At 50.5% G+C, this 27,450-nt stretch overlaps 1 protein-coding gene across 10 annotated transcripts in view; it reads right to left on the bottom strand.

Annotated features, from left to right (window-relative positions):
* SZT2 (SZT2 subunit of KICSTOR complex) overlaps nucleotides 1-27,450 on the bottom strand; it is a 61,739-nt gene that overhangs the window by 23,098 nt on the left and 11,191 nt on the right. For 5 of the 10 annotated variants that reach the window (XR_012588575.1, XM_074596517.1, XM_074596518.1 and 2 more), the window contains exons 10-49: nucleotides 24,690-24,921; nucleotides 23,883-24,012; nucleotides 22,450-22,592; nucleotides 21,639-21,791; nucleotides 21,174-21,288; nucleotides 18,364-18,569; nucleotides 17,745-17,969; nucleotides 17,230-17,308; nucleotides 16,787-16,884; nucleotides 16,366-16,534; nucleotides 15,767-15,881; nucleotides 14,979-15,092; nucleotides 14,296-14,496; nucleotides 14,064-14,176; nucleotides 13,422-13,563; nucleotides 12,729-12,893; nucleotides 11,874-12,078; nucleotides 11,544-11,656; nucleotides 10,831-11,089; nucleotides 9,199-9,364; nucleotides 9,024-9,116; nucleotides 8,759-8,840; nucleotides 8,339-8,620; nucleotides 7,843-7,981; nucleotides 7,471-7,587; nucleotides 7,299-7,362; nucleotides 6,735-6,920; nucleotides 6,332-6,664; nucleotides 6,019-6,202; nucleotides 5,586-5,660; nucleotides 5,236-5,374; nucleotides 4,879-4,999; nucleotides 4,533-4,662; nucleotides 4,266-4,418; nucleotides 4,050-4,152; nucleotides 3,542-3,659; nucleotides 3,194-3,305; nucleotides 2,637-2,755; nucleotides 1,932-2,096; nucleotides 1,230-1,314 (exon numbers count right to left, since the gene is read on the bottom strand). Coding sequence is in view for 9 of the 10 variants with exons in the window: in XM_074596517.1 (XP_074452618.1) it covers nucleotides 1,230-1,314; nucleotides 1,932-2,096; nucleotides 2,637-2,755; nucleotides 3,194-3,305; nucleotides 3,542-3,659; nucleotides 4,050-4,152; nucleotides 4,266-4,418; nucleotides 4,533-4,662; nucleotides 4,879-4,999; nucleotides 5,236-5,374; nucleotides 5,586-5,660; nucleotides 6,019-6,202; nucleotides 6,332-6,664; nucleotides 6,735-6,920; nucleotides 7,299-7,362; nucleotides 7,471-7,587; nucleotides 7,843-7,981; nucleotides 8,339-8,620; nucleotides 8,759-8,840; nucleotides 9,024-9,116; nucleotides 9,199-9,364; nucleotides 10,831-11,089; nucleotides 11,544-11,656; nucleotides 11,874-12,078; nucleotides 12,729-12,893; nucleotides 13,422-13,563; nucleotides 14,064-14,176; nucleotides 14,296-14,496; nucleotides 14,979-15,092; nucleotides 15,767-15,881; nucleotides 16,366-16,534; nucleotides 16,787-16,884; nucleotides 17,230-17,308; nucleotides 17,745-17,969; nucleotides 18,364-18,569; nucleotides 21,174-21,288; nucleotides 21,639-21,791; nucleotides 22,450-22,592; nucleotides 23,883-24,012; nucleotides 24,690-24,921 (5,943 nt within the window). In the remaining variant the exon portion in view is untranslated. The remainder of the gene's footprint in view (nucleotides 1-1,229; nucleotides 1,315-1,931; nucleotides 2,097-2,636; nucleotides 2,756-3,193; nucleotides 3,306-3,541; nucleotides 3,660-4,049; nucleotides 4,153-4,265; nucleotides 4,419-4,532; nucleotides 4,663-4,878; nucleotides 5,000-5,235; nucleotides 5,375-5,585; nucleotides 5,661-6,018; nucleotides 6,203-6,331; nucleotides 6,665-6,734; nucleotides 6,921-7,298; nucleotides 7,363-7,470; nucleotides 7,588-7,842; nucleotides 7,982-8,338; nucleotides 8,621-8,758; nucleotides 8,841-9,023; nucleotides 9,117-9,198; nucleotides 9,365-10,830; nucleotides 11,090-11,543; nucleotides 11,657-11,873; nucleotides 12,079-12,728; nucleotides 12,894-13,421; nucleotides 13,564-14,063; nucleotides 14,177-14,295; nucleotides 14,497-14,978; nucleotides 15,093-15,766; nucleotides 15,882-16,365; nucleotides 16,535-16,786; nucleotides 16,885-17,229; nucleotides 17,309-17,744; nucleotides 17,970-18,363; nucleotides 18,570-21,173; nucleotides 21,289-21,638; nucleotides 21,792-22,449; nucleotides 22,593-23,882; nucleotides 24,013-24,689; nucleotides 24,922-27,450) is intronic. The other 5 variants (XM_074596520.1, XM_074596524.1, XM_074596519.1 and 2 more) reach the window with 3 other exon arrangements.

The following is a 27,450-nucleotide window of genomic DNA, read 5'->3' as shown; positions in this document are numbered from 1 at the left end:
CAAGAGCTGCCAAGGACCTCATTGCCTGCGGCACTGGAGTTTGGGATGTGATGGCTGAGTGTGTAGCCACGGAGAGGTGGGGTGCAAGGGAGCCGTTACCTCCCATCTGTGAGGGACGCTGAGCCCCCTCTGACTCAGGCTCACTGAAAAACAACGTACGCGTCTGGTGGTGCCCAGCCACTCTAGCCTATTGGTATGCAAGGGAACCCCCACACCCCAGGACACAGCCACTGGGAGAGTGATGATGCTACACCCTGGAGCATGAAACCACAGCTGAAACATCATGACCCGTCTTCCTCAGGGAGGAGATGCCCGTTTGGACCTGTGGGGAAATAAAGGGTGAAGGCTTTTTGGAGTTCACTGCTTGCAAGCTAACAGGGCAGCACACGGAGCCTCATCAGCCTGGGACTGCAGAGCTGCCATCTCAGGGCAGCAGGTTCTGTTTGCTCATTTATCCAGCCAGCAAAAAAGAGGGCTCAGCTGAATGGACACACAAACACAAACACAGAGAGGAGCCAGAGCTGAAGCCACAACACAAAGGAAACAAGAACAGCAAGGACCAGAGGGGCCGGGGAGCTGCACGGGAAAGGGAACTGGAGTAATATTTGGAACCACAGGTGCTACCTTGGAAGTGGGAGAGTGGAAAGAGGTGCTGCACAAGGTCCGACATAGTACCTACATAACAGAAGAACATTCAGATGGGGCACAAGACACATGACGTCCAGGTGACAGACCACATGGCCTGGACAAAACATGACATGAGAGCCTGCTGCAGGACGGACCCTATCCAATCCCTCCTCCAGCAGTCCAGAGAAAAGAGCAAGGATGTTGCCCCCACAGCCCGTGCTCGGTTACCCACAGCACCCAGCTTCCTCTTCGTGGCAAGGCTCCAGCAACAACTGTCCCTGCTCCAGCCCCACTGAGCCTCCATGCCCACACTTACTGAGGTCTCACTGTGTCTTGCCCCCACAGCTACGCAACCTAGAGCTGCTTCCTACAGCAACAGGTCAAGCTCAGGAAGTTGCTCTGTGGGAGGCCTCGACTGGCTCCACCACACATGCAAAGGCGTGCAGTCCCCCAAGCACACACCCTGCCCACCTCCCAGCCATCAGAGGAACGCTTTGCCGCGATGCTGGCCCTCCTCAGTTACTCAGAGCTCTCCAATGGGGGAAACGGCTCTCCAACACGCAGCCCCATAGCCTGTTTCAGAAATTAGTTGATCACAGTACCTTTGCCACCAGTGCCTTGGCCGCCTGGCTTGTTGTACAGATAGAGATCCTGGTCAGGGATGCTCCCGCTGTGGTTGAAGTAGTGCTAAGGAGAGCAAGGAAGAATGGTGACAGAGAGTTGCTTTAACTGGAAGCAGAGGCCCACGTGTGTGCAGAGCTTGTCCCCAGACCGGTAGCAGCAGGCAATCCAGACCTACTTAAAACAGTTGCCAGCACAGCCTTGGCCACTGTTGGGCAGAAGGGCCCTCCAACAGCTCTGTGCAGGGTTGCACAGCACTACACATCCGGCCTCACCCTCTACCCTTGCTATGGCCATTCTGTGGGGGTGGGTAGCTGCTCCCAAACTTTTATTAACCCTGATGTTTCGGTCTGAGGGAGCCATGTAAGGAGACAAGCTCACCTTTGCAAGGGGGTCTTCTCCCATGCTCCTGGGAAAAGAGCGTGGGCATAAGAATTACCGCTGCTGCTTTTTGCACAGCAAGAGACCACCTGTATCAAAGTAAGGCCTGTCCAAGTTTATACTGGGCCAAACAAGAACTGCTTAGTCCTTGAAACTCCTCCAGGCGTCAGTATTCGATGTCAGTTCCTCCCTGATGCTACAGGGCAGAGCTGGGAACATAACGACTGAGCTGACCGAATGAATGCCCCCAGCAGCACGTAAAAGCTGGGCAGACTGCTGTCCCAACTCACAGCCCCCCTCACCTTGAAGTGGTGCTCCACGTTGCTGTCCGTGTACTTCGGGGTGTGCAGGAAGATGAGCAGGTTCTGGCGTAGGTAGTAGGCCACCGCATGAAGCCAAGGCAGGGCAGAAGGCGGCAGTGCGAACTGCAGGACCTCTGTGGGTGGCGTCCCAGGGGGCTGGATAAACTGCAGAGAGAAGGCTTTAAAACTCAGCTGAGACTAGCAGGATGCCCTGGGTCTCTGATGCTCATCCAAATTATGTATCCCTGAAGACATCCAAGGCCAGGCTGGATGAGGCTCTGAGCAATCTCGTCTAGTTAAAGATGTCCCTGCTTACTGCAGGGAGGTTGGACTAGATGACCTTTAAAGGTCCCTTCCAACAAACACATTCTATGATTCTATGAAATTATGCCAGCTGGCTATGCAAAGGGAGAGTGCGGTGGGCAGAACCCGGGTCCACAGGCAGCATCCTGAAACATATGTTGTTCCAGGGGTATTCACAGGGAGGCCCTGCCATGCGGCAAACCCCAGCAAAGGGCATCTCCCACCCACCCTGGCACGCACACAGTATATACCTCGGTGAACGCTACCCTGAGCAAGCACTGAAGCAGGGAATGGGATGCAGAAAACTTCTCTGGCCTTCCCTGCCCTGGGGCAGGAGAGGCTGAGACAGGTCAAAAAGTAGGAAAGTGTTATGATCTCCGGGATGAGCAGAGCGTGAGGTACCTCCACATCTGCTGGGGTCAGCTTGCAGTTCCGCACCAGCATCACAGTGATGATATCCAGAGTGGCCTCATCCAGGCGCCTGCGCAGCACTTTGACCAGCTCATCTGTGATCTCAGGCCCTGACAAGTAAGCAGAGGTACAAGCAGCTTTTTCACCCCATCCAGTAAGAATGACCACAGCCACCCCTCCCTGCCTGTTCGGGATGTACCACCCTCACAGTCACTTTCCACAGGGAACCTGTCTTTCCCTGCTATCAATTTCTTCAGGCATCTTTTTCTACCCATTCATGATCACAAAAGACTGCAGGTGCAGCAGGCAAAGCCAAATGCACTCCTGCATAGGGAAAGTTGGCATAAGCCACCCGGTCTGCAGGAGATTTCATCGTGGGCCACAGATCATTTCCTCACATTCCCATCCAGAGAGAACAGAGAGCAGCTCTGGGCTAAGGAAAAGCAAGTTGCACAGGAGGGAGATACAAAGAGGGCAGCGACTGGAGCTCTCTTCCTCTGCTTTACATCAGCACAGTCCATCTGCTGGCCAGGTGCTGCAACGCTTACCTGCTGGGGCAACACCATGGACCATCAGCTGGATGTGTCTGTCTACCTGTCCCACAGGGCGGGCAGAGTCCACACTACGGCATGAGACTGTGTCCAGAGAGGAACGAGAGCCCTGGAGAAGGAGGGAAAAAAAAGCCACATGGAAGCAGTTTCCACGTGAATTCTAGATCCATCATTGCCTCTGGCTGTCAGTAAAGTCAGGCAGAACCAACCCCCTGCTGCCTCACTCCACACATCTACAACGTAAGTTTTATCCTATGTAAAATCCAGGTTGCTGGAACTACTGAGTTCCCTACGCTCCTGTGACCACGAGCACCAACATCCACTCCCAGAGAGCAGCAGACTCACCGTTAGATCCTCAGTGTAAATGGGCTCCTGGCTGCGCGTCAGTGCCAGCGAGCGAGATGCTGGACTAAGGGCACTCTCTGCTTCCCACACCTTCCCACTGTAGGTGGTTTCAGTCAGTCTGAATACAGGAGAAAGACATGTCAGCCTGCATTCCCAAGCGTGACAGCATCATAACTCCACAGAAGATCCGCAACTTCCTTGCTCTCCCCTGTGCACTTTCTGGGGATTAGTCCTTATGAGATGGAGCTTGTGGAAAAATTCCCTCTGGCTCCCTCAAAAAAAAAAAAAAAATCATCCTTTTCCCTCCCATGTAAAGCTTTAGTGCAGGGACAGCAGGAGGGACCTGTCTTGATGTGACTTTGACTCATCAGAAACCAGGTATTTGCTGTGTGGGTCACAGCAGAGTCCCTGAGACTGGGCAGACACTTTCTGCCCCAAGGAGTTCTCAGTCTGGTGTAATGCATGTAGCAGGGCAGGGTCAGGCCAACAAGTCATGTTGGCTTCTTACCGGAGGTAGAAAACAGATTTAGTGGCACGCTCCTGGTAGACAAACATATTCTTCCTGTTCACCACAGAGAAGGCGTTGAGCACCGAGCGAAGCGCCTGGATAGCTGTGGGCAACGTGGGATGTTAGGTATCCCACACATCCTCCTCTGGTGTGCCAATCCAGCCAGAAGCCAGACTCAGGACATGCAAAATGAGGGGGAACCTGGGATGTACGCACCTCGTGAGACTCCCATGTTGGGGCCCATCTTGAGGCGCGAATGCACATGGATGAGTGTGCTCCACACAACGTCACAAGCAAAGTGTCCTGGCATGAACTGCATGGTGGCAGCCAGGTAGTCCCGGGGCTGGTAGCTCTCCTCTACAGAGTAATCTAGAAAGAACATAGGACATAGCTGGGGCCATAGTATGGAAGTCCCCATCTTTTTAGTCATCCATGGGTAGGCAGTGGCAGTGCCGCTGAGGCATGGCCAAAGCATATTCATACCATCTGTGGGCATGACGCGCTGCCTGTAGGAAGTATAGGGTGTCTCACTCTTCCAGATGTCCTCCTCACTTTCTGCCACCAATAACGAGTTGCATATGTGGCTGTCATGCAGGTCTTGCAGCAGCAAGCGCTGTAAAGGATGAGAAAAGATTGGTTCTGTTGCTTGCACATCCCACAGAGGACAGCACAGAGAAGGGCTTAAGGCTGGACTGAGTCCATGTTCCTTTGACCCCCAGGCTGAGACTGAGCTGAGCTGGCTCCAGACCAGACAACCTCCAGAGGTCCCTTCTCATCTAAGCCATCTCATAACTTGCAGCTCTGTTCCTGCCCTCTGCAGATTTGTTACCTGATTGACAACCCTGCAGATTTCACTGATCTTCTTCACCACCACCTGGTTGAGGCTCTGGCACTCCCCTGGCTGCTCCTCTTCTGTTTCTGCTGATGCCGCCTTCTCCACACTCAGGCTGCTTCACAGGGAAGGGGAGAGAAGGGTCAGCAGAGCACCTGAACAGTGCCTGTCCCTACGTGCTGGGAGCGGGAACACAGTGGGGAAGGATGGCTGCTTTTCCCTTATGGGGCACCAGTCTAGTCCCGCAGCTCCCCACCCACATGGGACAGGAAGGAGATCCTGTCCAGAGATGAGGGAGTGGCAATAAGGTCCTGGTACAGAGAAGCCGTGGCCAGACAGCGGGACCTTCCTTACCGTGTGTGGTAATAGACCTCCACTCGGTCCTGCTGGATTTTTATGATGAGCCAGAAATCCGGCATGAGGGGACACCTGGGTTCCTGGTCGCTCATTAGCGCCTCCTCATACTCCGAGTCACTGCTTCCCCCATCATAACCTGCAATGTATCCTCTCTTCAGTCCCAGGCTGCCTGGCAAGCCAGCCTCCTCCTCGGGCACAGCAGGCTCTAGGAGATCAGAGCCATTCACAAGTCCTGTCCTCAGGGCTCACCCCAGCCCAGGCACATGGTCCCCCATGCCCCCACGCTATCATGTCACTGACAGTGTCTGCCTGCACGCTGTCAGGCACCCCTGCCCCGGCAGACTCACCCAGGTGGTCAGAGTCCATGCTGCCCTGGCTCGACACAAGGCTCTGCACGCGGCTGGGACGCTGCTTGCTGGAGCCTGCGAAGAGAGGAGGGGTTTGATCATAAGAGCACTTGCTAAGCCTCTTCGCACAATCTGTCTGCTGGAGAAACATTACACCACAGGACAACCAGGCAGCACTGGCCATGGGGAGGCAGTGCTCGGGTTCTTGCAGCCATTACTAGAGTCACCAGGAACTTCATGTCATTAGGGATATCAGTGTGGCAGCACAGCCTAGTACCTTGGGTACTGTTAAGTAGTGAATTGCCAGCACCAATTATGGTGTTTAGGGACTGCAACAGGAGCAGCAGTCATGTTTTGTATGGGCCAAAATGGGGCCCTTCCCTTAAAAGTTAATGAGGTTGAGGTACATCCCGCCTGCATTCACAGCTCCTACCTTCCCTGGCGTGTGTTACGGAGTCAGCCAGGCTTGCTACAGATGGTGTCACCAATGGTGATTTCTCACTGTTGCCCTTTTCAGAGGATGAGGATGGCAGTGACTGTATGGTTGTCTCTAGAGCTGACTCCTCCAGGGAGTCATGGCCGAGCGCTCTGCTCTGCTCAAGGCTCAGCACTGGGACCTGTACACAAGGCAAGGTTGCAAAAATGACCAGAAAAACAGCATCAAAAAACGTCCAATCATACTCCTGCATCCTTCTACCTTCTGTTACCACAGTGTCCCACACCTTCCCACCAAGAGCGTCTCTCACCTCATCCTGTGCGTGGCTGCCTTCACATATGGGGTTTCCTGTGTCTGGCACAACATGTGTCTCACTCTCTGGCCACCCCCAGAGACCCTGGGCTGCTTCTGGGAGGACACAGCTTGCATGGTGTAGCTCAGAGCTCTCTGGTTCACTGCTCCCCTCCTGGCCTGCCTGGCCTAGGGCTGTCCCGGTGTCCCCTCCAGAAGGCTGCTGCAAGCAGGGTGTCCCCGAAGGGTTTGGAGCCGCCCGCCTGGAGTGCAGGCGGCTGATGGAGATGTAGTGGTAGTCACCGCCTTCTGCATTGAGCATGTAGCCTGGCAGAGCCATTCTTCTGAACTCCTGCAACACAGGGAAGAATAAGCACCCCACTAGCTAAGTGCATGATGCTGCCTCAGGGCTTTCTTTTTACCTCCTTGAACTTCTCCAGAGAGTGCTCAGGTCCAAAGACAAACTGGAGCAGCACCACCTCGCTGTGGCAGCTGGGCCGCCCCTTGGAGTTATAGATGTGGGTGGCCACCCGGTGCAGGATGGAGGTACTAATGACCTGTGAGTGGCGCAGTGCAGACACAATCTCATCATCCAGGAGCCAGCGAATCTGAGCAGAGCAAGGACACAGCACAAGACCTAGGGGACCAGCATTTGCACAGGTGCCCCAATTCTGATCCAAGTCCCAACAGGATGAGGGCAGTCCCTCTCATCACCTACATCCCCTCCCCATCTCCTTCTGAATGTGCCTAAGAAAAGGTCTTTGGAAGAAAGGTCTGTCTGTCCCACCCCACCTGTAGTAAGAATTTTGTCAGGGTAACCCCACACTTTTGGGAAGCACAAGGCCAATGGCTTGTGTGAAGGCCTGAAAGGCACTTCAGTTGACAGAGGTTGCAGTTTGAAGCAGGCAAGGAAGTGTGGAACGGTAATTGTGTGCTGTGGCCACATTGCTCCATCTGGAAGCAAGAAGTAGGCAAGGCTGGCTTACCTCATTCATAGTGGCTTCAATAGCCTGCCTGTGCACTCCAGGGAGGTTGGAAAGTGCAGGGTGCCTGAGAGAGAGAAGAAGAATCAACAGTCATTCATGCAGCCATCACAGTGCAGCTCCTAGGCAGCAAAAAGGAGCCCATGGGGAACTTGCTACTTCTGCAGTGCCATACCTCTCATCTCCTGTGGACGGGAGCCGTTCCAAGTTGTGCATAATATCCTCATCTGAGCGGAAAGAGGATGGTTGGCCTGGAGAACGTGTGAAGGACACACTGCTCTCCGAGGTGCATCTGCCACAGGAGAGAAAGCAGGCTGAGCATCAGCTTTTGAGCCAGAGAGGATAACGAGACAGAGGCTCCAGAGAGGAAAAAGGGATCTCTAGAGAAGGTGAGGCCATCTCGGAAAAATCTCAAGTTTGCTTAGGGCTGTGGGAGGCTTTGTGAGAAGGAGAATCCCAAGTTTCAGCACATGGAGAGGAGCTGAAACTGGCTAGCCGGGAAGGGCAGGCAGAGGGTGGGTGAGTGACTGGACCTCTTTCCACCTACCTGTTGTGGAGAATGTCTGTGTTCACAACTTCTATCTCCAGGGGCAATGTCAGCACAAAGATGTCCAGGGTCACACAGAGGTCCCCCAAGTCAATGGTGTTCAAGCCCTGGCAGCTTTCCAGGCAGCCCAGAACTTCCCCTGAGGAGAGATCACAAAGGGAATCAAACAACAAACAGCTCTGCTTACACACATACACATCCTGGTGGCAAGTACGGAGACTGCAAGAGGTGGCTGTCCCACACACCTGGACAGGCTCAAGGCCACCATCCTCCACAATCCTTTCATCCTTCCATGACCAATCCTACAGCCAGTGGGAGACCTGGTGAAAAAGTCCTTATCTGATGTTTGGAGACCCTGAGGGCTCCGTACAGGTAGGGCTGGTTCAGAGGGATTTCTGTTTAGGACACAGCGTGTTTGTTCCAGGGACTGCTCACCCATCAGGGACCTGACAGAAACTCTACTGCCCTTTAACCTCAAAGCAAGGCTTACTCTTACCTAGACAAGTTGGCAGGGACTGCACGGGCATGGAACTGTGCTGGCTACGCAGCTTCACTGAGCAGGTGAGGTGTACAAAGAGCGGAGGCATCTCCTGCTCCAGGAACTCCTGTTCATTGAGCGAGTCCCCTCCCAGCACACTGAAGGAGTCATCATCCTGGTTCACTGTGTTGGAGTCTGAGAGGGAATCTGTATCTGGGAACTCATGCTCCAGCTTCTCACGGTACTCCACCTCCAGCTCTGGGTCACTCTCTGTGGCAATGCAGCATCCAGACACAGTTCCTGCTGACACAGGTTCCCTGTTAGCAAACCAGGCGCACATCCCCAGAGACCCCATCAGACACAGTCAAGCTCTGAAAGGAATCACCACAGTGAGACTACAGACTCCCTCTTCTCCAGGACAGAGCGAGCAAACATTACCTTCTTCAGCTGCCAGTTCTGCCTCTGATCCCTCCATGTCCTCACTGCCTTTCCGGTCTGCCTGATCCCGAGATGCCTCTTCCTGAGATGGAGAGAGGAAGGGCAGATACTAGAACCATGCCAGGCAGTGAAGCAGGCTGTTCACGGCACCCCCCAGGGCCTTAGTCTATCCATGGGTTTGCCAGCCCCAATCCAGATCTGACACCAAGCAAAGCTACTTTCCTCCACAAGGACTAGGTGCCTGTCAGGGCAGCACCACACCTACCTCTTTCTTGGCCGATGGTGGGCAATAGAAGAAATAGTGAGGATTTGATGGCACTGGCTTGAAATGTAAGCTTCCAATTTCCAGGAATTTTTCCTAAAAGAGAAATCCCAAATGTGAAGCAGACATTCTACTCTACTCTCCTGCAGGAGGCAAGCCAAGCTCCCACGTTCCTCACCTGGATAATTTTATGCAAGTCAGGGTGTGCCTGGCAGGGCTGTCCATTTTCCAGCAGCGAGAGGGGAAACTCTGAACAGCAGCTGGTGCCCATACTGCTCTTTGGCTCCTCTGTAGGGCTAGCAACGTTATGAGAGTCCTGCTCGCTGTAGTCCTCCATTTCCGCACTGACAGGATTGTGGACAGGTCAGACAGGCAAATCGAGAAACAGGAATAGTTGTATGTATTATCTACCCTGCAAGCATCCCACCTCACAGCTCCCCACACCTTAGCTATGTAAACACGATGTGACTTACACAGCCCCAACACCTACAACCCCAGAAACCCTCCTGCCACCCACTAACCCAGATAAGCACTCAGGCTGTCTGAAGCCAGGCCAGAGGCAGTTCAACCATGCTGATCCCGTGTCTGGATGCTCTACACCACACTACACACCCTCCCTGGGAAATAGAGACACGTGGCTGAGTAAAGGGACAGGCCTGGAGCAATCTGAATTAGCAACACCTAGACAGGGCACCTCACAGCAAATACCACCACCCCAGCATCCCTAGTGTCTTGGCAGCACAGAGCAGAGCGCAAAGCTCTGGCCCATGCTCACTCAGCAGCTCCATGACAGAATCAGTTCCTAAAACTCAGAATAAGCAATCTGCGGAGTGGGATGTCGTTTGGTCAAAATACTCTCAAGGTATTCAAATCAGTAATACAGATGGCAGAACTGGGTGCAATGTGTCACAAGCTGTACGTATTTCAGTAATGTTTACATTACTGAACATTCAGTAATGTTTGCACTGGAATAGGTGATTCGTAATATCTTATAAACAAGAAAAAAAAAGTTGCCACAGTTTTTCTCTGGGAAAGTAGCACTTGAAGAAGTCACCTGACTTTCCAAACATTGAGTACTCTTCAAAACCACAGCCTCATCTCAATGACTTACAGTATAAGAAGAAATAAGAATGGGGATTCCCAACAAATGCTAGTGAATTCACATAAAGGAACTGAGGATAGTCAAGTGAAAACAGAGGACAAAGGACCTAAAGAGGGTGTTTCTTCAACAGACACTAAAGCACAGTAGAGTACTTTTTCCCCCTCCTTGTTTCCAGAGGCAATACAAACCTCAGAAAAACCCTAAGGAATAGGCAGGACAGAAGCTTAGCATCAAGCATATTCCACTTCTGCCTTGTTATTTCTCTTGTGGTTTTTTTTTTCCAGAGTTTTAATTTTAAAAAAATGACATTTTATTCATTAGAAAGATAACAAACCTGTCATTTTCACCAAAGTCAATAGCAAACTCAAATGAGTCAAGCAGCAGGAGATGCATAATTTCTTCAGAAACAACAGGTCTGAGAGTTACTTGCAGACAAACTGCCCTCCAGCTCAGGCCAGATGGGACAGTAATGAGCTAAGACTACAAGAGAAAGTGAAAGGATGGATGTCACCAGAGATTATAAAAATTAGAAGGTCCTGGTGTACACCATACCAGGTGGGTATCCCACTGGAAATATTTGTCCCTACATGTGGCTCTGTTAGACCCTGCCCTACAACATTCCTTCTAGCAGGCAGTAGAAGGTGCTTGAAGAAAGATCTGCCCTGGCCTAATGCTAAGAACAGAAGCATGACTGAGGTGGGCCCCTACCTTGATTCAGAGACCAAGACACCCCGTTCCCTAGAGTTCTGCTCCTCTTCTTGCTCTGTGCTGCCCACTTGGAAGCTGGCTGTCTTGGAGTGCGTACGGAAATGTTGGTGGCTCTCTCTGAATGAGCGGACATGGCTGCACACCGTCAGCAGGAAGTTGGTGATATCAATCTCTTGGAGCAGCTCCTCGCAGTAGTCCATGGCTGTGAGTAGGTCCTGTGAGCTGATGCTGTGTGACTGCTGAAGGCTCTTGAACAGCCCTACAGAACAAACACAGAGCCTGAGCGCCCCACCGCAAGGATGCAAGGCCACGAGAGTCAGGCAATAGCCACATACAGATTTTCATCAAGTTCCAACACGGAGTTGCAGTCAGAGCAGGTGCTGGGAGACAACACTCAGCCAGGATGCCTAATGCTACATGATACCCTGGGCTTGTGTCATGCCAGAGCGACCTAGGGATGTGCCACCCTGAAGGTGACAGGAAAAAGTAAAAGAAGGGACTTCCCTTCACAGCAATGCACAGGTCCAGAAACAGCCTATGCATGGCCCACAGGGAACACACAAAGGCATCTTTAAATCCCTCCTTGTGGAAGACCAGTCCTACAGCTCAGTGTAAGATCACAAGGAAAATGAGACATTGCTTTCTTAAAAGAAGATCCAGGGTCCAGCCCCAACCCCAACCCTGCCTTTAGCTCCCATCGCGCTGCTCCTCACCTTTCACATAGCACTGGTGGGAATGCTCCTGCAGCAGCGTGCAGTAACTCACCAACTCCTTATGCTTGTGGTCTAGCCAAGCAGCAGTAGGAGGACGTTCCAGAGACTGGGACCTGGAAAAGAGGAGCTGCCGCCTTTAGCACCCATGAAGCACATTTGAGACTATAAACGGCTCTGGCGCCAGTAAAGCAGGGCCCTAGGGCACAACCGGGCTGTGGCTGCTACATGGCAGAGAGGCCAAGCCAAGAGAATAAGGCAGGGCTGGAGCCAGCCTCTTGTCAAGGAAGCTCCTCTGTTTCATGTCTAGGAATCAAGTATGGTTGGTATTACCTGAAAAAGATGTCCCGGGGAGGACGGTGTGCCCGTGGGCTGACAAGCTGCTCTCGTAACAGCTCCAAAGAGCAGCTGTAGATGTAAATGGGGCAGCGAAATCGGCGGCAGTCACCTAGCTCAGATTGCGAGTTTTGGCGACAGAAGGAGATATGTACATCTCTCCGCGAGGGACCACCCTGTTCTCCAGGGTCACGGCTCACTTCTGCAAAAGAAACAGCCCTGAGATAAAAGCTCCTCATTGCTGGTCTGAGAGGTCACAGCCCTCACAGCAGCAACCGCAGGTACATATCGCTTTTACAAGCTTCTCACCACTCAAATCTCAGGGGCCATTCTCCCCACCCAACACCCAGCTACTCAGCGCAGTGATCCCCTTCTTGGGCAGTCATGATTGTTCACCACCACCTTCTGCAGCAGCACAACCCTCCATCCTCATTGCAGTCCTGGCTGACTGCACCAGGGACTGTGCAGTCAAATCCCATATGTCAAGATCCATGCCCTTCTCCCTAAGACAATGTGCTGCTGGTAGTGCCAGTCCAGATCATGACACAAGAGTCACTGACCTTCCACAGCCGCACAGTAGTGTCATTCCTAGCAGCTTCTATCTGCTTGCCGCCTCCTTGCCCACAGGGAGATATCCTTGAGCCATGGGCACTCAGCTCACATTACACTCCCTCACCCCGCCATGAATATCATGAAAGCTGTACCCCTTTTCCTGAATCCGACTGATGACCGCCAGGCAGGAGCTGACAGGCTGTAGCAACCTGTTCTACCTACTACCTCTCTGCCCAACAGCGTGCTCAGAAATAGCAAGGATACTAATATTTTCGCAAGGTGCTGTCCTGAGGTTAGTACCATGGGCTGGTGTTACACTGAGGGTAGGTAATAGCACTGCAGCATCTGCTTCTTCAGCCTCAGCCCTGACTCGCTCTGCCCAGACAGGTCCCAGGGTATCCTCTCCAGATCGACTCTCATCTTTTGGAGGTTTGTCCAACCCACAAGTCATCAGCTTCTGTACATCTGGAAGAAAACAAAATAAAATTACCATCTGTCCAGTGGGAACAGTTTAACCCCTCCATCTACATTCCCAAGAGGGCAAATGTCCCTGATACCTCCTTGTGTGTCGGAGCTGCTCCACAGAGTACTTCCAGCTGAGCCTAGCAGTCTTCACCACCAGCTCAGCGGAAGCCAGACATGTGCCAATACCCAGAAGCTGGGACTCTCCCAGACCATTCCATTAGCAGTCTTCTTACTCCATCCATTAACAACCCTACTGGGAAAATGGTCCAATGGTTGCAGCCAGCAAACAACTTGAAGCCACATCCCCTGCCTGAAAACACCATGTAGGCAGCACCAAGGAGAGAGGAGCAAGACATTCAGCACTTTGCCCTATTCCATTCCTGGCCATATGGTGCAAAAAGACTGGGTCTAGACTCCACTGTTCAATTTTCTCTCCATCCTACCAGAACCGATTCTGGTTTTGCTGTTTTCCTGAGGTGGCGCTTGGGATTGCTACCTCCTCTTGTTCCCCACAACATGTGGTCTCACCTGAAAAGGTGGCTGGCAGGAAGGTCAGGAACACATGCTGCGGGTTGACCAGTTTGGCATAACATCGCCATTGTGGGGGAAAGGGCCCCGTCGTGTCACTCAGGGTCACGTCATCCTCAGGCAGCTCTGTGTTGCCTAGGCTCTGATGAAAGAGCAGAAGCTGGATAAGCTCACAGCACATGGCACAGGCCTACCTTGAGGCAGGTAGCAACCACACAGAGCAAGTTCCTCCATGACTGCTGGTTGGCACAGCACTGAAATCACCCTGGCCACCCCCTGCACCATTCTCAGAGCAGCCTGGCTCCAGAAAACACAGCACACAGTCAGCAGATGCTTAGCCAGTTTTGCTGGGGCCCGTTCTGACCTTCAGGCAGTGACTGGCCATGGCTTCTGAGCAATCTGAGGCACAGCACCAGTGCTGCTGTAACAGGCTAGGCCCATGGTGAATTCCACTACCCACACACCTACCAGATTCCTGCTTGCCTTCAGCCACAGGCTACAGCTTAAAAACTGGTGCCAAGCATGGAGAAAACACCAGCCTTTCATTCTGTTCTCAACCCTCCTACTAACTCTCCTGCTTTTCAACAGCTGCTGCCTTGCCTTCAGTGGGGGCTTAGGAAAAGGACAGCAGGGTAGCAGTACCTGCAGAGTACTTGTGGAGCCAGTCATATCCCTCGTGCCATTGCTGCCAACAAGATGATAGGATGCAGAAGCATCCTGCTGCTCCAGGGTCCCAGAGGCTTTCAGGGTTTCTTCTGAAATGGAGCACAGAGAAACCAACTTGAGAAACGCCGGCTGAGGAAGAGACTTGAAAGCAAGGCTCCTGAAACACTCCAGCTCCTAGTGTCACTGCTGCCACACTCCTGACACCTACCTCTGATCACAGGGAGTGTGAAGGGGGGTTGATGGCCATCACGATCCCGCTGCAGAACCTGCTCCATGAAAGCCACATGATCAGCATCAGCCATGGGGATCTCCCGGTCACTGAGGTCGTGCTGCAGGCAGCCATGGAAGAGGTTTAGTAGCATTTCATTGGGCACAAACGAAGAGTCCTTGGTCACCTCCTCATTCTCTGCTCCAAAACAGAACCATGGCAGCTTCAGAGAGAGCACCTCCACAACCACCACCTGCCCAGGCCCCCGGCAGACAGCCCTTTGCAAAGCCAAGAGTTTTCCCCAGCACCTCTGTAAGGCTGACTTGGAGGGTGTTGAGGAAGCCCTTGAGTTCCAGCATCATTAGCTACCCTGCACTGACTCATGCTGCTGCTGTAACTGTTCTGGAGATGTTTGGGGCTACAGACAAGAAACCGCCACCACTGAGCAACAGTCTAGGTTCAATGTTTTCAAAAGCAACTCTTCCAAAACTATCATCCCAAGGAAGACAGTAATATACATAGACAGCTCTGGGGCTGCAGGGATGGGAAGAACAGCACCGAGCTACTGAAAGAGGCATGGCAGCTCTCACATGCCTGCTGCCCAGGGAGACAAGCACACAGAGCAAGGTGCCCATAGCCATGGGGGGAGGACAAAAGGAGGCAGGTGGTGAAGAGGCACCTACCTTTTGTCAGCATTAGGAAGAACATTTCAACCTGCTGGCACCTGGGCAACAGCTTCATGAGGTTGAACTGGAATGGGATCTCATGCACTCGAAAACCAGCCCCCATGTCTGGATCTGCAACGAGAACTGGGAATGTAACATGCCTTCGTGCATCACATAGCCCTACCTCTCAGGTCACCTCGATATGCATGGTGCCAGACCTAAACACAGTGCAGGCAGCACAAGTGAAGGTACACAGCAACACTGTCCCAACTCCCTCTGCTTTAGGAGAGCAGGGGGATACAAAGGATGAATGTGGGGAAAGAGTAAAGCCTACCAGAGGCTACAGCAGGTTGCGAGCTACCTACAAAGAGGTATCTCTATGTAAGAGTCCCCTGGGCCTATTGCCACCTTCATACAAGGAGGGAGCCACCACAAAGCCTTATGCAGCTGATGCCCAGAGCTGCCAGGGGACAAAACCCAAACATCAGTGTCACCAGTAACTCTGCTGGAGAGCAATGACCATGCTGGAAGCCAGCGGCAGCCTGAATTGCCAGCATAGTCAGAGACAAGTACCCCCCTGCTTTTGGGAGAGCTCTCCCATCTGGCAGGCTCTGCATATCCCTGCAGGCGTTTCCTGCCCTATTCCTCAGGAAGAAGTCTCTGCCCTCCAGACCCTGAGCTTTCCTGGCCTTCTTCCCCACCCACAGGGCCAGTGATATGATCCAATAGGGTTCCCTCAGCTCCTGCCCTCAGCCTTTGGTATGATCCGGGCTCCCTCAAACTCACCCAGTATCTGCTGGGCTCACCTTCAGTAGCTTTGGTGTCTGAAGGAGGGCAGACCCACTCCTTGTTCTGGCACAACTGGCTGATATACTCGAAGGTCAGCATGGTGGCAATGCACGCAAGGTCCCGAGGATAGAGCTGCAATAAGCAGTCAAGGCTCAGCTGTATGCAGCAGAATTATTACCCCCAAATGCAGGAGAGAACAGTCTAAAGGCAAAGAGAGGAAACACCCATAATCCCATCCCCTGACATGACCTATTCTCACTCATTGCTCCCTCCTCCTCCACCAGCACTTTAGCCTCTTTTCGCCTTGTTCAGGAGGTGCACTGGCAGTACCACCTGCAATCCCTGCTCTGGTCCAGCTTGCTCCCCTCTGATGGAATGGCTCTTGACAAAGTCATTTGTATTTTCCCACCTATCCCAGAGCAGCATTGCATCCACTGCCTTGCAATCCAGAACCCTTTTCTGCCCAGTAGCCCAGTTCCTCTTTTAGGCTCTTTTGTTAACAGCATTCCCATCTCTTCTGGCTCTCAATAATTCACCTGCAGTCTTGCAGTGCATTTACAATAAGCCCTTCTCCCTCCAAAAAAGAACCCATGCCCCTGCCCCTTCAGGAACTCACTGCTTTAGGTATTTTCTGGTAGGGCAAGCCATGGAGGTGCTTCCAGTTCTCAGCAGTACTGTGGACATGGCCGCTCTGTGGCTCTACCCAGCACTCAGTGACCAGGTTCAGTTCTGTGTCCACCTCAATGGCCTCTACCTCCGTATCGTTGTCATCATCTGTGGAAAAGCTGGAGGAAAGACATAAGGCAAGTCCTGCGAGATGGCCCAGAGCCAGCAGGCCGCTGCAGCTCCTCTCAGAGTTGTGAAAACAGCCACACAAACCCTAGGTTTGCAGGTAAAGCAAGGTGATCAATGCATGACAGCTAGTTGTCTGTACCAGATGATGGAGGACTCCCTCCTTCCCACACTGCCCACAAAGAGTAAGTCTGGAGCTGTGACTCTGCTGCCAGCCCTCCCTGGGAGCAGGGCAACAGCCTCACCTGTCCTTGGTGGAGGTGGAGTGGGGTGGGAAGAGAATGTACTGGACGACACAGGTGTGCTTCTCCCTGCCATTGCTGCTCTCACTTGAGCCATCGATCTGGAGGGGAGACACTGCATGAGCCTGGCCAGCAGCAACAGACCACACCTACCCAGTGCCCCCCTCCACAACACAGCACCACGACCCAATTTCACTAGTAGCGGAGAAGAGAGGGAGCCTGTCCCAGCCCCAAGAACTCCCCCGGCACACCATGTCCATACCAGCAAAGCAGCTCTCTAACTGCAGATGAAGACAGGAAAATGCCCAACCCACAAGCTGCTTTATTTCAGAGGAGGAGGTAGGTCTCCCTGTACATGTCAAGGCTGTGTGCTAGAATGGATGGGAAATCCCATCACAGGAAGAAGCAATGAAGGCTTGTGCCCACACTGCAGCACCCAGGCTCACCTGTATGGGCAGCTCTAGGACCATGTTGATAATTCCGTCCCCACTGGATGCAAAGTGGAAACCCTCTGACAGACGAACCCTGGCAACAGAGAGGCAGTCAGACAGGGAGGACTTCTCTACCCATACTGTGGCAGTCAGACATGGAGGACTTCTCTACCCATACTGCAAGCCTTAAATACAAGAATGACTGTACCCTTCACCCCATAACACCCTCATTCCCAATGCGGAGATGTGATGCTTTGCACAGGACAGTCTGTGTGAAGATGAGCATATTCCAAGCACAGTAACACCTCTTGCCCTTTTGTATGTTTTCCAGGACTCTCCTTTTCCTCAACTGCAGCTGCAGAACTTGGTAAAGCACTAACCCAAGTTGCTCTAGAAGCTGTGTACAGGACCAAAACCTTTTGCACAGCAGCTTCAACTGTTACCTATAACAAGGCTTCAGATCCACCCTGCTTTCTCTGCATCCCCAGGACTATCTGGAGAAAGCATCCCTGTTCAGGTGTGCAACTTACTCTGTGAGTGTGGAAAGGAGCTGGGCTACAGCAGTGATGGGCACAGCCGGTGCCAGCCCCGACTGAACACTCCAGATCCAGCGCTGGTGATAGAAGTAGCGGGACAGCGAGGCCAGGGTGGAAGAGGCAGTACGATTGGCCACCATAGTGAGCGGGCCAGACACTGGGGGATGCTCCAGGTTGAGAATGAAGGGGGCTCGATAGTCAGAAGGCAGCTTCTCGTACCTAGGAGAGGGCAGAAGTGTGGCTCACTGAGGTGGAAGGAATGCTATGCTCAGGGCCAGAGCTGTCTGGATTCACAGCCTGCTTGCTGGGCCCAGCACAGAGTGCTGCAGAACATGGCTAGCCCAGCACAGGATCCTGCTCAGACAGCAGTAACTAAATTTACTTCTGCATCATATTAGTTAGGAGTAACAAATCTGCCTGTCCAGCAAGGTCCCCTGCTGCAAGTCACAGCCCTCCCAGACTACAGCTGCCATTCCCAGCCACACAACCCAAACCCACCACAACAAGCACCAGCTTCACAGCACTCTAACCCTGCAACTGGCAGCACCATCCCCAGATCCTCCTCTCTCCCAGTTCCCAGGGTAAGAGTGCTGGGCAGGATCTCCATCACTACCTGATAAGTAGCTTCTCCAACGGTTTGTGCAGCACAACAAGGCAGGGTCTGTCTGAGAAGGCTGACTGGGCGCCAGCCACAGGTGGAGACTTGGAGGGAGAACTACTGCCAAACATTTTCCTCTTTGCTTTTGGAGTTGCCTCCTTGCTCTGGACCCTGTGGGGAAAGCGCAGCTGCAAGATTCGGTCCCGTAACTCCTCCACTATCTGTCATGGCAAAAGCAAAAGGTAAACGTGACCACCTTTGCTGGAGACATAAGCTACCTAAAATAAGTTTCCACAAGAAGAGCCTGACTAAAAAGAATGGAACACTCCTTAAATATACAGATGAGCTGGAGCTAAAGGTCATTTTACTTCTGAGGCACTAGCAAGAGCGCATCAAGATGACACAAGGCTCTTAGGTCCACATTTTAACTACTACAAATATTTTTAAAAGCAAAAGAAAGGTCCAAAAAACCCCAAAGATGATTTCAAGGCTGAAGAAATTGCCTTCCATAACTCTGATGAAAAACAAATTAATGGCATGTCAGCTCTTCCACAGAGGCAGCGTGAGTACCCACCCTCATTCCTCCCCTCCTCCTCTCCTCAACAGCCTACAATAAATGTAAACTAGTACATATAAGACAGAGACAGACTGTTCCCACAGCTGATGTGTTCCCCCACTATTACGTTCATGTGTCAAAACTTTATGGTAAAAGGTTTCAAGAGCTTAGGTTGTTTTTTAGGTTATTTTTCCAAGATACTTTCAAAATGACTTCCTGATTACTCTTTTTAGCTTTTAGCCGCTCTGAATATGGATCTACCCACACCAGCATCTGATCCCCACAATGCCCCCGTGTTTTCTTTGAAATTCCATGGTTAGGTTTCTTTTCATGATCTTTGTTCAACTCCTTTTAATTTCCATTACCACTGTAGGCAAACAGGAGAACAGCAGCTCTCCATCTCCCTCCTCAACAGTAATTATTTCAGCTACTTTCCCATCATTATTATGCCTTTCGCAAGGAAAGAAGTGTCCCCAAACCCAAACGTTAAGCAGAGCTCTCTTCTGCACTATGATGCCACTCGGGTCCCCTTTGTGGTTTCATACTGATAATACAGAATCGCTGGTGGTGTTTAAGCCCTCAAATCCAAGGTGTGCTATTTTACAGTTGTCAATACTGGCTTGCAGCCACCATTGTGCTGCTTAGGTGTCCACAAAACACATAGGCTGAAAGGGCAGAGAAAACCAAATAGCTTTCTGCCACCTGCAGATTTTCTCAGCTCACCACCTGCAGCTGAGTTCCCTACCCTTTGACCAGTAAAAAAGATTGGGAAAATCACAAACGGCTTCTGCTTTGGTGAGAACCCAGTACTTTTTCAATTTCCTTGCCTTGTTCCCTAAGAGTTTCTGCTTTATGATACCCCATTCCTACTCCAGATCTACAGTTGTGCCCTATATGGAGTCTCACCAAAAGCCTTCTGAAAGTCAGACTGTACCAAATGCTTTCCTTCCCTTGAACATTGGAAATTTGAAAAGCTCAACACAAAAAATCATTCCCCTTAAATAAGGCAGACTAAGTTCTACTGCCATCGTCCACACTGGGTAGCTCATCAGCCCCATGGCAGGCAAAAAAACTCTTAAAAAACAAACCAAGAAAAAGGTTGCGCATGATACAATTTATAATCTACTTGCAGCTCCTGCTGCAATGATCTGGAGCTTGCCCAGAGCTGCAGGGTATGGTGCCTGTCTCACACCTTCTTCATGAGGCAGGTATTAACTCACACCTGCCAGAGGGAACTCCTTCATAAAACCTGTTACTTGGCATTACCAGCCCATGTGTTGGCCCAGCAACCAGTGCTCAAAGCCTGGATCCCCTAAAGACATGAAAGGGCAGATCCTCCAGAGTGCCAGAGCATTTAGTGTTATCTGGGTTCATTATCTCAGAAAGAGATGGTCCTTCCCGTGTTTGTCAGCGTCTCCTCAGACTAATCTAACACTAAAGCTAAGTGAGACAAACAAAAGATTTCTTTCATTAAGACAAAAGATCAAGGTTTAATGATAAACCACTTGTTTTTAACAAAAGGTTCACATAGCTTAATAGCAGGACCTATTTCTCGTACTTACTGTTTTACCTAGGAACACTTAGAATTGTCTCAGCCTTTAGAGCTGGAGAAACAGTCCAGACAGTAACCACACCTTCTGCACCTGACTAGCCCAGCACATTTCTTTTGATACAAAGAGGTTATTAAAAGTCTATCTAGCAGACTTCCATCTCTCTAAAACGTTTTCTGGGTATTACATTTTTTTCTCTCCCTGTACTGCTCATATGGGGCACTGTTCACATTATAACTCTAACTCCTCCTTGCCCAAATGATACGATATACATACGCAATTCACCACCTACTGAAGTAGATAGCCTAGGGAACATGTAGTACATCCGTCACAGAGGTCTTTACAGATGAGTCAGACAAGTACCTGCTGCTCATGACAGACAGTATTGATTGAGCTTTGGTCACAAGGATAGAATAGATAACCTTTGAGTCACTTCACGCCCCACAGTTGAATTAAGCAGTAGGAAAAAATTTAATGTGACCGGCTATTCTATTGATCTTTGCGTCTTTGGGTTTAGATCTTTCATAGCCTTAACACAGAAAGCTTTGTCCAAACTGTCCCTTTCTGTTACAGTAAATTCACACCCATCTAAGCCTTAACATAGCAGTTAGTTATCAGAGGACACCTGCCCACAGTGTTGCCTGTGATCGACCCGCCGCTTCCACATCCAGAACTTCTTGCTCTGCTCGTACCCCAGGAAGCAGCTAGCCAGCTCTCACCTTGTTCCTGGCCTGTGCAGGTGTGCCAATGGGGAACCCCAGCCGGAGAACCATGCAGGGAGCTTTGGAGATGATTCGCACCACGTAAAACGAGGAAGGTGTGGGATCCTCAGAGCTAGGGAGGAGGGATTAAGACAGGGCTGAAATAGCACAGTTCTTGCCACTCTGTTGTGTCAGACCAAGTGGAGGCCTGCTCCGCAGAACTCAACAGCCCACACAACTTGGCAGCAACACAGGTCAGTTCTAGTGTGCAGAACCCCCCCAGCTGGCTTCCCTCTCCCTCTGGGCTGCACCTGGAACGCAGTGGCAGCAGTTCAGAATAAGCAGGGTTTCATACCCAGTTGTCTTGCACTTATCCTCTCCTCTAGACATCTGCTTCTGGCCCATCACAGTGTACTGGTCGAACTGGATCTTTGGTCTGGCCATTTGCCTGTCCCCACACGGGACTGCTTCAGAGCCACTCACCCGTGTATCAGCTTGACGTAGGAGTAGCCCTCCACCAGCACGAAGCTGCTCCAGTCTCGCAGCAAGGAGGTGAGTGCCGAGTGAGAGATGCGGCACTGGATGGTGCTGTAGCGGCCATTGTTGCCCGGCGTGTGCAGGTGCTTGGGCACAGGCCTGCAGAGTGTGGCAGAAAGTTGCTTTAGAACCACAGTTTCTCTTCTTCCCCCAAAGCCCAGAGAGACTTTGCTACATCCATTCCAGCTCATCCTCTGACTGGTGCATCAGCCTTATTCCGCCACAGCAGCCGATACCCAAGCACCTCCCCTGCCTGTGTCTGTTGGTACCTGCCACACTCCCTGAGCGCACAGCGATCCTGCTCTCCAACTTGCAGGGAGCACACCCTGGTATTGTTTCTGTCTCCCTCCATGCAATATATGGCTATTATTCACATAACTCTGCAACTAGGACCAGCCTCAGGAAAGCAATGCCTTTGGGGAAGTTGTTTTCCAGCAGCAAACAAAAACACATGGGATAGCTCCAACTGGATGTTCCACACCCCCTACAATCAGGAAATCCAAACCCAAGAGGGACCTGAGAAACAATTTATGTTCCTGAGAACAGCCCCATTCTTGACAAAGATGACTTCCCAACCTACGGTCTCTGTCAGATAAACAAGCCTTCGCCATCCACCAGGTCCCACTAGCAACGCCCATCCCTTGGCCATAAGCACCTGCAAGACAGCTGCAACTCTGCAACTGGACTGAACTGGACGCCCTGCTTTCCCAGGCTGGCCCACACTGTGCACGTGAGCTCAGCCCTGACAGTTACATACGTGTCATGCTCCAGAAGGAGGACTATACGATGCATGTGCAGCCACCTCTGCCAGAAGTTGGCATCCATGGAAAGGATAGGCTTCCAGTAGGAGGCAAACTGGGAATGGCTTGAGTCAGACCCACTGTGCTGCAGGGATAGCACCTGAGAAAATGACAGGGCAATATTCAGCAAGAAACTGTCTGGTTCCACCCAGAGAGAGCAGAAATTTCTCTAGTGGCTGAGTTGTATAGGTCTAAAAGGCTAGCAACATCCCTGGCTTTTGGTAACTGCCTCTCAGCGGAATAACTAAGTGCGTTCACATTGAAACAGGCAGTACAATGTAAGCAAAAATAAATTATGTCCTGAAACGTCAAGTTAATTAGGAATTTAACTACTTAGCATCAAGTAAGTCAACCATGGAAAAGATGGTATATGTAATGGTGTGCTTTCTGATTGAGAGGGGGATATATGGCTTGTGTCAGCAGAGCAATTAAACGCCGAGATAACTCATCTGAGAGTGCTCATGCAAATACGGCACCAGCAATGGGTGGCATTGGGCAACTCTAACATGTCTGTATGGTAACACTGTGATTCCACCAACTATAGCAACTCTGCTGACACAGAAATTAAGTGGTGGTTAGCCATGAGATGGGATGCTCCAGATATATTGTGGGATACATAACCCTACACAGTGAAAATTTACTAGCCAAACCTAAAGTAGTAGAGGGCTTAAGCAATAAAATTAAAGGGATAGTTCTCTTTAATTAAAGCTCCCCCAGCTTTGATATCTGCTAGTCATCTTCTATCAATGCCAAGGACACTGCTAGCAGGGAGCAGATAATATGCTAGCACTTCTGCTCAGTGAGCTTCAATGAGTTTGAATTTTGCAGTGGAAACTATTAGCTCATATTTTGTTTAGTTTCTGCTGTGCAGATGACAAGTATCTCTCTTGCACCTTCCCCATGAGTGCTCAGAGCAATGAGCGTATTAAATAATAACTATTCAGCACATCCTAGATCTTCACCTGACAGTGTTGAGCCACAGCACCAGGGCATAAGACTGCCAGTAGCAACTCCACGCATGAGAGGTATTCACTGAAAAAGCATGGCAAAAATAAGCATGTCTGCCTCCTCATCAGTCTCACACATCACATCGCTACAGGAGAAGGCTTCACAGCACACCTGGGAGACTTGCTGTGGGGCTTAGAGGTGTAGCAGCAGCAATAAAGACATAAGGTGGTGTCTCAGAGTGGAAAAAGTATGGGATGGGATGTTCACAGGCGCTGCATTGCACCTGAACTCTCTTACTGAGCAGAACAAAGAGCAAGAGACGAAGCCAGAGAGTTACAGACAATCTCGATTGCCTGTTGGGACTCAGCATCCCCTGGTGCAAGACAGAATAGGCAAGAGGGAAAACCTATCCCACAATAAATGGGAGAGAGAGGGAACATACCGGAGTGGTGGAGCCTGGGGGGATGTAGAAGAGAGGCACCCCATTCTTGGTGCTCTCAGGAATGGTGAAATGTTCTGGAACTGTGTCAAAAGACTGCAGATGAACCAACATCTGATCTGTCTGGTTGATGCTGCAAGAGAAGAGGCAGTTAGCCACAAAAGTCCACCCTGTCCCTCTTGCTGCTCCAGTCAGCCCAGTGCCTGCACACACAGCACTCCCTATGTTTTGGGAGCCCATCTACACCAACACAGCTTTCTAGGGCAATGCTGGGATTCAATGCCCAATTGTTATGTTAAAGCCTGTTAAAGAAGTTCAAGTGTAACAGCCTAATATACAAGGAGGATAATAGGAGGTGGGAATGAAGTGCTAGAAAGGGAATCTGCCAAATAGCAGGGAGTAACAGTCACCCTGGCCAGGAAATGGTTATAGCCCACAGGCCCTTCAGGACTAGAGACATGAGGTGTTGTTCCTTGTGTGACCATGACGCACAGCTGCAAGGCTGTGCTGTAAAAGCACATCACCTCCATGGGACGGCAGTCAGAGCTGAGGTTTGCATCACAGGATCAGGACTCAGGGGCAGCAATACCGTCACCATGAAGCCATCTTACAGACCAGGTCACAGGCCACCTCGAGTCTTTTCCTTGGCTAGATGGCAAGCTTGTCACCAGTCATGCCACCTCCTCAGAGCATATTCCTTTGGGACCCTGGGTTCAGATGGCCACCTGCATAACCCATGCCCAGCATGCCAAGGAAGTAATTTCTTGGTTCCATCAGACACTGGGAACTGCTGGGGATGGTCCGGCTCACCTCTGCAAGGTGTTCCAGAAGCGTCGGATTACTGTAGTGCGGTACAGACTGGTGATAGGCTTCCTCATGGTGCAACTGATGTCATGCAAGATGTCATAGCTTCCCTCCATCGTCACCTCCACCCATGTGCTGCGCTTTGATGGGTCCAGGGGCCAGGGTGTCACAGCTAAGTACTCTATCCTCATGTTATGCTTCCAGAGCAGCACTAGTTTCACCTCCAGCTGAGACCCACCTGCATGGGAGCAGAGGGGTAAGTTTAAGTTCTTGTTTGGTACACAGCTGAGCTTTATCTCTGACCAGGGACTCATGAATACTGTGAGATTGTTTGACCGCTGCAAGCAGGACATGATCTAACAACTGTTTGCTCTAGCTGAAGTTGTTCTCTCTTCTAGCCAACAGAGGGAGGCTTTGCTTACGCAGCAGCACTTGGTGAACACTTCTTTAAACATACGTGTAGTATCTACACTAGAGAAGGCAACTGAAATTCAGGGGAGGTGCCGACATTTGCAATGGGCTCTCTTCTTCACAGCCTCATCTTTGTTTCCAAGATGCTTTCTACAGATAAGCAGGGCCTTTAAGCTATAAAGCTTTATCATCTGCACTCTGCAGAGCTGATCTATCCCATTGCAGAAACATAGGCATTTGGACATGATGGGCCTAGATCATAAACAACCTGGAAGGTGATGCCCAATTCTTGAATTAAATTCTATGTTCTTCCTGCACAGACAGTATTTCATGTAGTCTAGAACTTCAAGCATCAAAAGCTTCTCACCATGTTTACCTTCTTCTCCTCCCAAAGTTAAGAATGACTATTCACCCATTCTTCAAACTGTACATTTTTTACCTTTTTCTTTAGGCAGGCCGTTGCACGTCTAGCAAGATTAACACAAACACCTGATAGCAAGCATTACTGAGCCAGAAGAGAAGAAAACTGTCACAGTCCTGCTGACTGGGCATGTGTATTTGTACTGAAACAACCCAGGGAAACACATGACTTTCTGTAACAGTGCCACGCTGCTCTTTCAACTGCTCAATCATCTATTCTGATGTCCAGCCTGCTCTATAGTTTGTTGGACTTGCAGCATTTGTGAGATAAGTGACTGGATGCGCTGGAAACCGTCCGAACAGGTCATCAGCCTGGATCCTATGTTTCCTGCAGAGTTGCATCTGCTGCTGTCACAAGCATATCGTGCCATCCCCATCACAGGTTGATTACACTCCATTTTAAAGCCACCTTGCTTTTTGCTCCCATGGTGCCTGCTGGGAGGCTCCCTCAGAGTACTCCTCTCTCGTCAATGTTTAGAAGAAACCTTCCAGAGTACATGCCAAATTCCTGCCCGGCTGTTCTTTTGATTAATTTTTTTTTATTCTGAGAAGCTTCATTTCCATAACATTGACAAGGAGCATGCACTAGGGGGAGAAATCCTTACCCAGTTTCAGCTGTTACTGTGCAGGTTAAACCCCTCCATAGTCATCAGCCTGTGACAGACTACCCATTCCCCTCAACAGTCCCAGACCTTTCTGCATCTCAAGAATTCATCTTTCCTGAACAAAGATGATCAAAGGTGTATACTATATTTCATCTGAGGGAATACTGGGATTTTACTTAAGGTCACTAATATTTTCCACAATGGGTGCTTTGCGTTACTATAAATGCATTTGCCAGGGTTGTAACATCTGTTGTTTCCGTATGAAGATTGCCTAGTTTATCAGAGAGGCTAAGCAAGAATTTATAAATTTGTCTCTTTCCATTTCATACTGTCACCTCACTCTTATTGCTTTAGTGGTCATCCACTGCTTTCTGCACAATATTTTGGTTCTCATAAGAAAGCCTTTCTAATTCATCAACAGCAAACACGATAAGTAAATTCCTGCATTTTTTGCCTAGATCATTAATGAAAATATTTCCTACTTCCACCTGTGTTTCCATTAGTCATTCTGGCTTCACTCCTACAATCCAACACAAGCAAAAAAAAAAACACAGGCAAAATATTTGCTTAGTTTGAAGTCATAGCTAGATGAATCTTTAGCTTGTTTTTACTGCAAAGCAATCTATTTATGGTTCTTGACTTTATAACTAATACAATTTTTTGCTGCTTTGATTTCTGTCATAAAGTCCAGCTCTAGTTTTTCAGAAAGCTCACTTTGTCTTCCCAATTCCCGACACTGAGGACAACCATTCTCAGTGGTCAGCTCATGCCCAGCCATTTTTTGTGCTGGACTGATTCACAGAGGAAGATGAGGTCTTGAAAAATGTCCTCTAGGTTCCCTTCAACACACAGCAACACAAAATGGCCAGTGAGAATTTGTTTTTGTTACAGAGTACAGTCCTCTGACATTGTCCCAGAAAGAAACAGGAGAGGAGCTGAGCTCCATCACACGCCACGGCCCCATGGCTTCTCAGACACAGCTTCTTTCCCTTCCCTACCTTCCAATCCTCCCCCTTTCACAAGCACTTCTGCATTCCTAGCTAACCATAGTAGCCTTCTAAATGCCTAAATGTCTGAAATCAAATAGCGAGGGTTACCAGACCACTTATAAATATCACAAACAACTTCTCCAGGCAACTCTGAGCACAAAGCTAGCTATTTATTCTATTTTGCCTTTGGCAAACTGAAGCAGAAAAGCGACAGTGTTAAAGTCCACAACTGCACTCTTTCCTCTTGCTTCACAGCCAGCTGGCTCCTTAACAGCCTTTAGTTTGCAAGTTTTGGCAAAAGCTTTTGGCAATCCAGGTTAATTAACTGTTCTTTGTCATACG

Source organism: Larus michahellis, chromosome 8, assembly GCF_964199755.1.
Source record: "Larus michahellis chromosome 8, bLarMic1.1, whole genome shotgun sequence".
NCBI lineage: Eukaryota > Metazoa > Chordata > Aves > Charadriiformes > Laridae > Larus > Larus michahellis.
The sequence above is the reverse complement of the archived record's forward strand: the minus strand, read 5'-3'. Positions and strand labels throughout refer to the sequence as shown.